Raw genomic sequence first — 13303 nt, 5'->3', positions numbered from 1 at the left:
TTTTGAAACAAAACTTCCACAGAAGCATAATATACAGACATATCTACATACATATATACATCACTGAAAAACAAACCATAGGATGGGCTCTTGGAACTTTAATGAACTTACAGTATTACTCAACCTCTGTACGATAACATTGAATAATACTAAACTTTCTGTTTTAGACCTGAAGGACTTGAGGGGTTCACTGATAATTATGAATGCTAGATATTATGAACAAGACATCACTAGACAACTTTTGTACTCTACAATATGCTGTATAAAAAGTTACTAGGTAATCCTGTTGTCTCTATAACAAGTTTAATTGATTATGTATCTTTTTGGTAGGCAAGCATCTGGTTACACTTAAAGCGGGGTTCCACCCGAATTTTGAACATTATCTCTATGCATTCTCTTCCTTGCCTAGATGCTGACATGCTGTGTAAAAAAATTTAAATCGCCGTAATTACCTTTTTTTTTCTAATCTTCTTAGCACTTCCCGGTTTTCCTCCCATGGGAGTAGGCGTGTTTCTAGCCTCTCCCAGACCTCCCACAGTCCCCTGGGAGCTAGTCTCAGGCTTCCCAGCATGCATTGTGCAACAGCGTCATCACAACATCTCGGTGAATGCTGGGAGCACAGCATTCACCGCATCCAGGAAATACATGCTTGTGGGCTTCAAATGTACACAATGAAGATGGAAACCGCCTTCAGTGAATTTTATAAGTTATTCTTTACAACGAAATCGGACACAGGCGGACTTATTACACAGAACATGTGAGTAGATAATCATGAGAAGAAAAGTTTGTGAATGAACTCCAAAAAAAAAAAAAACGATAGATAGGTGGACCCCCGCTTTAAATATAATAAAGTGTGGAGCTAAAAAGAACGTAATGTTCATTATTGAGCAAGACCCACCAAAATATTAGTCTGGAGGTCATACAATTCACAATAAAGTGTTTAATGAAACAAAGCTTCTACCAACCACATGTGAGGTCATATGTAATATAATAAAACCTGTGTATCTGTGAAATAGTCCCATGTGTGGAATATCTAATTATGCATAAGAACAACCAAATGATACATAAACTGTAAGTCACTATGCGCGACTCAAATAAAATTATCAAAAATGATATACATACATATGAATGGTGTTACAATCATAACTTAAAAATAAATATGTGTTCAAAGTGAAAAACTAAAATAAAAGTTCATAGAAAGTTCTTGAAACATATATCATAAATGATAAATGACCAATAAATGACCAATATGGCCTGCACTAGAACTTGTTTTATGGGTCTCTCGTAGCTAGGACTAGCTTCGATGTAGTGTGGTGACCAGACTTGTGGTTTAGATGAGGACAGGTGAAAATACCCTTATCGGAATCGATGGACTCACTAGCCAGCGGCTGAGAGTCAAACAGGCTTAGAGAGTGGCTGAAGCTGGTAGATGCAGCACTGTATACAAACTCAATAGAGAAGCGGTAGGAGCACTCACCGGTCACCCTTATCCAGTCTCACTGGCTTCCAATCTCCATAGTATAGGACTATACTATATCAAACCCGGGTTTGATATGCCTGTCTTGCCACGATCGATGTAAGCGCTTATTTTATTTGTTTTTGCACCCGGCCTCTATTTTGTCTTAGGAGCCAGAGTGCTTTTTATTATAAAACTTTTTATTAAAGTTTTTTTTGAAAGCTGATTCACACTATGTGGAAGTTTTCTTTTTAATCTTTCAATCTGAGGGCCGTATCCTCTCCGTGAAGATTTCTAATTGGATTGACATACAGTCCTATACTATGGACTATACTACCTGTCCTTATCTACACCACAAGTCTGGTCACCACACTACACCAAAGCCAGTCCTAGCTACAAGAGACCCATAAAACAAGTTCTAGTGCAGGCCATATTGGTCATTTCCCTGATATATGTTTCAAGAACTTTCTATGAACTTTTATTTTAGTTTTACACTTTGAACACATATTTATTTTTAAGTTATGATTGTAACACCATTCATATGTATGTATATCATTTTTGATAATTTTTTTTGAGTCGCGCATAGTGACTTACAGTTTATGTATCATTTGGTTGTTCTTATGCATAATTAGATATTCCACACATGGGACTATTTCACAGATACACAGGTTTTATTATATTACATATGACCTCACATGTGGTTGGTAGAAGCTTTGTTTCATTAAACACTTTATTGTGCATTGTATGACCTCCAGACTAATATTTTGGTGGGTCTTGCTCAATGTTGCTGAACATTACGTTCTTTTTAGCGCCACACTTTATTATATTTATGGATTCACAATTGGTCTGATTGTTGTGTCGGCTGCTTCACATATTTTGGTTGGCGCAGTATTATTTTTTGATATCTAGTTACACTTATAATATATACATTTCCATAGTGGGTATGTAAAAGTATGTGCACTCTTAGCAAAATATCTGAATAAGATTCTATTTCCCTTGGTTACAGGCAGTGGGAAAGCAATTTACTATCTGCTTTACAGAACCTTTGATCCGGATTTCATTTTAGTGACAAATCATTTTAAAAGCTTATTAGCCTTTAGTTTATTAGTAACTAACTACTTGTTAAATGTATAAATATATATAAATAAATATATTAAATATAGTCTTTTTTTCAATATAAGTGCCTGCTGATGCTGACATTCAGTTGCAGAAATAAAGTCACCATTCAAACATGGAACCATAAAAAAGAAAAAAGATTATCTTACAGTTTCAGTTTGTAGTTTGCAGATCTCTGTTCCAGTGTGCTTGTGTCTCCCAATTCCTTCCAGGTTGTTTCTCAGTGATGGTGGAATCACCCTTTCCTGTCCAGATACTTTTTTGCCTACTTATGCCGCATACACACGAGCAGACTTCTCGTTGGACTGAACTCCGAAGGACTTTTCAACGGAGTTCTGACGAAACGGACTTGCCTAAACACAATCCCACCAAAGTCCGATCGTGATGACGTATAATCGGACTAGAAAAGGAAGTTCAATAGCTAGTAGCCAATAGCTGCCTTTGCGTCGTTTTCGGTCTGTCGGACTAGCATACAAACGAACATTTTTTTAGGAATCGAGTCCGTCGGAAAGATTTGAAACTCGTTAACTCGTTCTATTTCTAAGGTCCGTCAGATTTTTCAACAGAAAAGGTCTGATGAAGCCCACACACGATCGGAATGTCTGACGGATTCGTCCCATCGGACCTTTTCTGCCGGAAAGTCCACTCGTGTGTAGGCAGCATTTGGATTCTCAACACTCCTCCGAGCTCAAAGGGAAAAAATTATTTCTTCTTGTGTAATATAATAAATACCATCATCAAACTTTGAAAATTCGCTCACAGAATGTTTTCTTTCATTGAGTTATGGCAGATTATTCTTCAGTGCAGGTGCATCCACTCTTTCCTCTCCAAAATAGTTTTCTGTCTGCCTTTGTATATCAGGTCTCCAACACCCTCCAGGTTCTCTCCATAGGCTCAGAAGAAAAAAAAAGGACACTTCTCCTTGTGTAATATGTAAAATACCCCATCAATCTTTGTTTAAATTTACACCCCCAGAATGCTTTTTCTTCATTTACATATCAAAATCCCACACTGGGTGCAGACTTTGCAGACTTTATCCATTCAGATCCAGTCTAAGGCCTGATTCACACCTATACATTTTTAGTGCTTTTTTTTTTTTTTTTTGCAGATTTGCACTACAGTCCATTTAACATGGTTTCCTATGGAACACGTTCTGTAGTGCAAATCTGCAAAATGCAAAAAGCACTAAAAATACATAGGTGTGAATCAGGTCTAACAGAGTGTCACCTTGGACCCCGCATTAGTTCCCAGAAAGTTTTACAAAGTGATATGGTTTTTAAAAATTCAATCCAGAGAGTTCAATAAAACACATTAAAAACACCATAAAAAAATAACTAAAAATACCTAGTCTGTTTAGACTAAAAAATGAAGAACACAAGTACTATTGTGCACAACCTTTTCAAGACGCATAAAGTGGTAGTAAACCCATATGAAAAAAAAAACCTGCAAGATCGAGCCATTTCTTCAGCGCGCAAGCGTATATGGTAAATATCTCCTAAACTGTGCAGGTTTAGGAGATATTTACAGCACCTATAGGTAAACCTTATTATAGGCTTAACTGTAGGTACAAGTGGTGTAACTAGGTTTACAACCACTTTAATTTGACGAATTTCAGACACCTCCTGTGTCTTTCCACAGAAAACAAGTCATTGGTTAGGGGCAGTTTTTTTGTATCTGACCACCTAAATCAGAGAGCATGAGGAATGATTGTTAAACCTACATGTTTTTTTGTGGGGATAGTAACTGGACAATCAGAATACACAATGCTTTGTGCAACATAAAATAGGTGATTGCTAAAGGTATAGGTGGTATCACTAATTATTTTGTGAGTATAGGAATCTAAGTGAACAGTGCTGTGTAAGGGATAGAAGGGGGGGGGGGGGGGGGTCGCTAATACTACAATTGTTCTGTGTATGTGCAACTTCCAGCAACTTGTTTTGAGAATTTAGTGGTTTTTGAGATTTTTGTGGTTTCTGAGCTCCAAAGTACAACATCCAAAATACAGTCTGTGTCACAATGGCATCCCTTCTCTAAGAGAATTTTCAAATATTAAAAATATTCACAAGTAGTGTGACCCTATAGGAATAAAATTTATAGACCTGATTTTAGAGCTGATTTTATCATAAGATAAGTTATTTTCTCAAAGTTAGTAGAGCGGGTTTGTTTCCATTTTCTTTCACCATCCAGTGTTCCAGAATGACTAAAGTGCTTTTTTTTTTACCATTGTCATACAATGACAGATTGAGGATAAATAGTAGAGTTGATCCCAAAATTTCTAGAACATTTTAAATTTAAAGAAATAAAATATCCCAAGCTAAATCCAAATTTCAGTGTTATTTTTGGAGTTTCAGGTTTAGGCTCTTCTGCCTTATATATGCTTCTTCTTGTTCCAGAGCACCCCTAGCTTGACTGCCAATTCCACCAGGACCCACCCTTTCATCTTAATATCCCAGACTACATCATCATTGTTCTATTTTTTATTTTTTTTTTATATCATCTCTGTAGCAGGGATGCTAAGAGTTATGGGATTGCAAATGGCCCCAATTATAACAATAGATGACAATCAATAAATAACAATCAATCAATGACATCACCTGGAATACCCAGCCCCTTTTTTACATTCAGGGCCCAAAAGAAGCTGCCATTTGTGGTGAGTAGTTAATGGGATTGAATGTGTAAGCAGGTATTGTTCAATATGAATGGAGTGGATCTGCATGGCTCAACAACTTGACTAATAATTTTTGCATTAGAGATTACCTCTGCATAATGAGTATCAATAGTGGTATTAAGCTCTTTGGTGTAAATAGGTTGTTAAGTACATTTTTTTAATTAAAATAATAAAAAGGTTTATACTTACCTGCTCTGTGAATTGAACAGAGCCGCTTCTTACCTCTTTTTCTGGGGTCCCCTGCCAGAGATATTGACTCCTCCTCTTCTGTGTCCGCCCCCATAGCAATCGTCTTCTTATGGGGCAGACCTGTTGGCTTGCTCTCAAGCCAAGGGACACACACAGCCAGGCTGGCCCCTCCCTCCGATTTCTGTTCACTGGATTTTCCTGACAGCAGCAGAAGACAATGGCTCCTGCTGTTCTCAGCAAAGCCTGTGAGACCAGAAAGAAAGGTAAAGAAGACCTGCTACTGGGCTGGATCAATACAGACTCAATAAAGAGTTAGGAAGGGGAGGTGGGAAACACACAGTGGAAGGTTTTTCACTTTAATGTAGAAATTGCATCAAGATAAAAAAACCTTTAGACTTTAGAACCACTATAAAGTTGATGTATACAGTTCATGGTGCACTTGGGTGAAGTGACTCTTTATGTTGCCTTTGACCTCATTCATTTCAATTTTATGAACAAAAATAGGAAGGAAGTGACGAGATTTCTGTGATTGTGAGACTTCTGTTTTGCTTACCCTTGAACTTAATAAAAAAACTGGGAGAATTGAAACTGTTGTGCAAAAATGTATTCACTGAAAATAAAACAAAAAATACAGCTTCTACTTTGAGCAAGAAACCTGGAAATACAGTAGTGACTAGTGTGACAAGTGTGTATGAGTGTGTGTATATATAGATATATATAGATATATCTATATAGATATCTATATAGATATCTATATAGATATATATATAGAGAGAGAGACCATTATTTAATCTCATGTATTTTCAGACTGGCTTTGAAACAATATAGCAAATTGCTATTTTGTACTATTTAACGTGTGAAAAGCTGTTATTATGGGCAAAGGGTTGTATGAGGCAGTATAGTAAAATGTTGTTGTTTACATGATTTAACAAGAATTCACAGTTTTGCTGTATTGGTTGCTAAATGGGTACTTTGAGCAGTAACTACACACGTTCTTTACTTTAAATATTCAGAAGAAAAGCCATTTAACAAATGTTTTCCCTATTATATAGGTATTCTTCTTAGCAAAAGACATTTTCTGTCACAAGCTTTCCTTCTCATAATGTCTAGTAGGTTCTGTGATTGCACATTTAACAGTTTCAACTTTTCAAGCTTTAAAAGAGGCTTAATTATGAAGATTCTATGTTATGGGTGTATGCAATTTTATTTAAAGTAAATGGAAGGGCTACAGATTTTAACAAAGGGAACTGCATTGTAATTATAGCACTACAGCACCCTACATGCTTTAGAAAAAATTGGCAACTAAATACTCATTTGTTCCTCATGTTTTCTTGCTGCCATGCAACTGCTTGGTCTTCCATTCTTTTTTCAGTGTGGCCAGTGGCTTGGGACTTGCAGCACATATCAAATACATCACAGGACATGTTCTCCTCCCATGAGCTTGCAGCACTTGTGAGTTGAAGGCGCAGTTTAGAGAAGGCGACAACACCACCGCAATTTCAGCAGCCTTCCAGCGGCGCGCTGTACCCACTAAGAGGGGAAGCATTGTCATCCCAATGCAGAAAGTGATGTGTCTCTGAAACAAACTGACAGCATTAACAAGTAAAACTTGGAGAAGTCAAGAGCTGAAAACTATGGGGGTTATATGAGTGTGCAAATTATATTTAAAAAATTCTGTTTGCCTGGAGATACTTTAAAGTAGTAGTAAAGCCCGCTTTGTGGTTTTTACCTACAGGTAAGCCTATAATAAGGCTTACCTGTAAGTAAAATGAATATCTCCTAAATGTACACCGTTTAGGAAATATTCACCCTGGATGCAGCTGGTGATGTACTGGCGCATGTGCTCTGAAGGTCCAACATACCTTGCCGGACCTTCAGAGCTCTTGCTGGAACCAAGGGCTCCCACACACATGCACAGGAGTGATGTCTTGGCGGCCCCAGGCCAATCACATAGCTGGAGCACGCGAACCCAGAAGAAAGATCAGGGGTGGATGTCAGCCCTCTTAGCGGGGACAGTGCACCACTGGAAGGCTTTGTTCCAAGGTAAGTATTTCATAATGTCCTAGAATGTGATGCATACTAGCACATTATGCAATTGCCCTACAGGTGTTTTTTTTTTTTTTAAACAGCCACAGTAAACTATCGCTTTAAGTGAATGTGTTTTATGTTCACAAAATCACACACCCCAGTGTTCAATCCTTACTTTAACATGGTTCATGCTCAGTTATATTGAGAGATGGGATTTGCCATGCAGAAGCCCTATTTTTTTCATTCTTGCAGGTTTTCTGTTTTATAAGGACTCTATATACAAAAGTTACTTGTTTCTTTGGATCTATGTGATGAAAAAGTGTTTAGTGAATTTCTTTTTTAAATTGTTATGCAGTATAGTGAGAAGAAATTATGCATCCTAGGTCTTAACTGAATGATACTTCTTTATTTTTGCAACTTTTTTTTTTGCTAATTCCCAATTACATCATAACTGGTGAATTTAACATTTTACTTAAGTGATGTATAAAAGTGTGATTTAATATTTAACACACAAAAAAAATACAGAGATAAAGTAATATTTAATGCATACATTAAGTAGTAGACTGTAGCATAAAAAAAAAATGCGTAAATGTTATGTGAAATACATTATTCAGAAAAAATTAAATATATAGTAATGCTTCAATTTTAATTATATTACATTTATAGTTTTTATTTTCCTAAAATACCTCAATGATAATGATCTCTCCTGTCTCTGACTTGTTTCATGTCATATTAATAGTTAACATTTTACTGATAGCTAACTAGTAACAAATCTAATGTGGACTTTCTGTTGTCACCACACAACTACTTCAGGACTGATTTTAACAAAAATGATACTGGGCAGGATACTATGAGTTTCTAAACCAAATAATAAAATATTTTTAAAATAAAAAATTTTCCCAAAGATATCATTTTAGAATATTCTATAAAAATTACACTATGCGGAGATTTGATGTCTATGCCTTAATGAAGGTAACAAGCCAAAAGGTTATCTTTATGTACCATACGTAGCATATAAATCTAGCATGAATGTTATATGAAATAATTTATTACTGCTGAACATGTTAAGAAGCATACCATACAATCATATTGTGCATGACAGATAAAAAAAGATTTTGGCTGTTTTCATCTGTTTCACGCTGTGATAATTTAGTAAACCTCTACAAGCAATTACAATTCTTTGAGATTGTCAATGTATAGGATGTGAAAATCTGATCATAATATGACTGTATCTGTCAACATTGTACCAAAAAACATAAAAATTTAAGTGCAATGTCCACTGAAAAAACTACAAATTGTCTGTTGTCACTTAACACTAAGCCATGCCTCTAAGACCAGCCCAGCTTTGGCATTATGGCTTTGCGTGTAGAAAATATGCCCCTGAATGCTGGAGCCAAGTTGCCAGCTACTATTGTATGTTTTAGTAATAATTTGCAACCAATGCCATAATGCCGTGTACACACGATCGGAATTTCCGACAACAAATGTTCGTTGTGAGCTTGTTGTCGGAAATTCCGACCATGTGTAGGCTCCATCTGACATTTGCTGTCAGAATTTCGGACAACAGATGTTTGAGAGCTGGATCTCAAATTTTCTGACAACAAAATCCGTTGTCGTAAATTACGATCGTGTGTAGACAATTCCGACGCACAAAATTCCACGCATGCTCGGAATCAAGCAGAAGAGCCACACTGGCTATTGGATTTCATTTTTCTCGGCTGGTCGTACGTGCTGTACATCACCGCGTTCTTGACGTTCGGCATTTCTGACAACATTTGTACGACCGTGTGTATGCAAGACAAGTATGGGCAAACATCCATTGGAAATAAATACAATTGGTTGTCGGAAATTCCTATCATCTGTACGCGGCATAACACGTTTATGAGGTGTCAGTATTGCTGTCAGTTACTTTTCTTAAAATCATCTGAATAAAAAACATTTCAAGTTTGCAGACCATTAGACATAACCTTTTCCTATAAAATGGTCTCCATCCAATGGTCACAGAATGACACACTGATACATTTCTAACATTATCTTATGTAACTTCAGTGGGAGATAGAGGGGTGTGGATTAGCAGAGTTCTGTAGTCCAGCAGGCAGGCCTAACTACACTGCAATGCATTGTGTTTTCAGACCAAACAGGAAGTTAGGAGCACACTGGATTTATGGTAGGCTAATGGGTATTTTTCTGTAGTTGTGGAAAGGGTTATAAATTCCTGAAAATGGTATTGAAGCATATATTTAGTAAAATATGAAAGTGAATGTAACAGGCGCTAGGCACATGCAACTGCTGTGTAACCATAGAACAGGGGTGTCAAACAGGAGGTCCTCCAAATTTTGCGGAACTACAAGTCCCATCATGCTTCTGCCTGTGGGAGTCATGCTTGTAACCGTCAGCATTGCAATGCCTCATGGGACTTGTAGTTTTGCAACAGCAGAAGGGCCGCCAGTTTGACACCTGTGCTGTAGAAGCTGTTGAATAACCTTGTGTAATATCATCTTTTAAACTTTTCCATGCACAGTGCAGTTTGTGTGAGTACTAGAGGACCAATATCAGTAGGGCCCTAGTATTCAGAAAAAAATGTCTTTAGTACCCACTTTTCCACCTAACATTTAATGTGGACTTGTGCCCAGACTATGGGTATTAAAGTGCATTAAAAGCATTATTTTTGCAAACAGTATAATAAATGTAAAGATTATCTCACCAACCTCTCTAGGTGAATGTACTGTGAGGTAATTCATCCTTTAAAGATCATAGCAGGGACTCTGAAGTTGGATTTCAGTTGAGTCTCACAGCTTGAAATACCTGCTGTTTATATTCATATATATATATATATATATATATATATATATATATATATATATATATATATTGAAAGGATGGCATCTGTTGTGAAATTTGGAGCTGCAAATTTAAGCTTGTTTTAAAGCGGAAGTAAACCCATCCATCAAACAGTTTCATTTCCGGCACGTGCCGGAAATGTTACACTCCCATTGGTTGTGCTCTCAACCAAACTGTCCAACGATCCAATGGCTGGTGTCTAAACTGATCACATGTGCAGCATCATGGCAGTTGTAGAATAAACAGAGGCAAAGATGGCAGCTTCCTTGGCTGAAAACGATAGGGGGGTTTACTTACACTTTAACTGCTTGTCAAGAATATGTAAATACTTTACCATGCATAGTATAGACACAGGTACACTTTAAACTAAATCAGCATTTCTGCCCTGTCATTTTACTAGTGAATCAGAGTGCTCAAATGAAAGTAAACTTGGAAAACAAATACATTTTATATTTTGTATGCATTTCATTTTAAAATAACAGCATAGTAACATAAAATATTCATGGTATATTGGTGGTGCTTAATGCAGAAAGTGAGTTGCTGTTCATGTCCTTGTAACATTTGTCAGTAGCTGTTTCCAAGCATCTATTACTAATTTTTTAGTTTTTTTCAATGTAATTTTTTTGAGTTTTGAAAATATTAGATTGCAGTTGAGTCCTTTTCTGTAACTGAAGATCGCTGTGTGAAGCTCCTGTGGCTGAGACGTGTGTGCACTGTATCCTCGCTTATTGCATTGTCAAGTCTTGATAGAATACTCATCTTAAACTTCTTAAAATCCTGGCCCATAATAACATACACAATAGGATTTACACAACTGTTGGCAATAGCAAGAGCAGTGGCAATAGGCAATCCAATCTTGAATAAATAGTGTGAAAAAGCATGGTGGTAGAGCTCGAAAACATGCAGAATGTGGAACGGTGACCAGCAAATGAAGAACGCCACAATAATTGTACATATGATCTTAAAGGGTTTTCTGGATTTTGCCATTTTGTTTTTCTTGAGTTTGAAGACAATTGTAACATAACTCAATGTTATTATGATGAGTGGGATTATATACCCAAAAATAAATCGTATTGCCACCATCACAGTGTGGGTTTCATGAGAATTAATTTTACCAAACATTGAATAATTGTTGAAACAGATTACTTTGTTATTTTCAAAATGAGTATCACGGAAAACAAAAGAAGGTGAGCTTAGGAAGAATCCAATAAACCATGCGACTGCAGACAGAAAGCTGGCAAGCCTAGTGGAACGATGGTTTTGTGACCAAACAGGAAGCACAACAGATATGCAACGATCCAGACTAATAATGGTCAGCAGAAGGACACTGGTGAACATGTTCAACGCCAAAATGAAAGAGTTCAGTTTACACACAGCCCTTCCAAAAGCCCAGTGGTGATCCATAGCTGTATAAACCACAGTCAAGGGCAGGAAAAATGTGAACATAAAGTCAGCCACGGCCAGATTAAAAAGCCAGATAGTGTTCACAGATTTCTTCATCTTAAATACAATTATACCAATGACCAGGCCGTTTCCAATGACACCCAAAAACCAGACAAACATGTAAAGTAGAGTAGGAGCAATCCGGACAGCTAGGCTACTATCTTTGCTTTGGTCCTCATTGTGGAAAACATTCAATGTGTCTTCATTATAATCCTCAGTGCTATAAGCATATTTGTTTATCTCATATTCATAATCCATAGCCTAAAAAAAGATTTAGAAGACACTATGTCAATAACTGTGGAAAAATTACATATGGTGAACGAAATTTTAGATCAGAAAACAAATCATGTCACCACCCGAACAGTATACATAGAAACTTAGCATGCAGAGCATTGTCTAAACTGTTAGTACCGTGACCTTGCAGAACTGGGGTCTTAAGTTTTATTTGTGCAGGAATATTATCTGCATGGAGTTTAAAAGATATTTTTTTCCCATATCTATCTGGGTTTCCTTCAAATGCAGTGCTATCTTCCACACAAAACCATACCATAATTAATAGGGTGCTTTTTTCTGACTTTTGCAAGCCAAAATTAGGTTAAGAATTTGTTTTTTTTTTGTAGGGCATGGAAAGGAATTAATTGTTCTATGTACTCATTAACGCTTTGAAGATTTTGTGGTTGCAATATAACTATAAACTATTAAAACTGTGATTTTGGGGTATATAATCCAGTTTGTGCTCCAAATCTGTCTAATGTTTAGTTTTGAAACAAATACCTGTGTCTGAAAATTTCCATGGTACACATTTCAAGTTAAATAGCTGAAAAAAACAATGAAATTCCTTTTTACTTACATAAGTATTGTTAAGTCACTAGATGTGTGGAGGAGTCTGGGTTTCAGTCACATCTCATTCATTGAACTCATTGTGAAGTCTCTTGCAATTTTAAAACCCAAACCCATTGAAGTGTATGAGGGGAAATCTTAAAAATCAGTTTTGCACATTTTTAAGGCTAATATGCAAAGGGTAGTCAAAAGGGGCAACAGGAGCTGGGCATTCGCACGGGGGACATGTAGCAATGCAAAATAAATAAATAAATAAATAATTCTGTACAGCGGGAGGAGGGTCCACCTTTTATTGTGACATGGGAGAAATACCAATTCTTTCAAAGATGCCCTTAAAGTGGTTGTAAACCACTGGACTTTTTTTTTTCTTCTTACCCTGCAAGGTAATATCGTAATGTGCTAGTATGCATTGCATACTAGCACATTATGTGAAACTTACCTTACCTTAAACTTACCTTAAAACAAAGCTCTTCCAGTGCCGAGATGTCAGCGCTGCAGGGGATCCCATTTTCATTGTCTTGCTTCCAGGTTCGCGGACTCCAGCTCTGTGACTGGCTGGAGCCGTGATGACATCACTCCTGCACATGCACATGGGAGATGCAAATTACAGCACGGGGCGCTGAAGGAACGGCATGGGTGGCCACTCCTTCAAAGCGCATGTGCCAGTTCTGTCACTGGCTGCATATAATGTAAATATCTCCTAAACAGTGCATGTTTAAGAG

The 13303-nt window shown here is 36.9% G+C and overlaps 1 protein-coding gene across 2 annotated transcripts in view; it reads right to left on the bottom strand.

The window, feature by feature from the left end:
• Positions 1 to 7977: 7977 nt before the first annotated feature.
• Positions 7978 to 13303, bottom strand: part of CMKLR1 (chemerin chemokine-like receptor 1) — a 252563-nt gene continuing 247237 nt past the window's right edge. For both annotated transcript variants that reach the window (XM_073625847.1, XM_073625843.1), the window contains exon 3: positions 7978 to 12002. In XM_073625847.1, the coding sequence (XP_073481948.1) occupies positions 10938 to 12002 (1065 nt within the window). In that variant the 3' untranslated portion in view covers positions 7978 to 10937. The remainder of the gene's footprint in view (positions 12003 to 13303) is intronic.

Source organism: Aquarana catesbeiana, linkage group LG01, assembly GCF_042186555.1.
Source record: "Aquarana catesbeiana isolate 2022-GZ linkage group LG01, ASM4218655v1, whole genome shotgun sequence".
Taxonomy (NCBI): Eukaryota; Metazoa; Chordata; class Amphibia; order Anura; family Ranidae; genus Aquarana; species Aquarana catesbeiana.
Note: the sequence above shows the minus strand (reverse complement) of the source record. Positions and strands in the feature narration are given on the sequence as shown.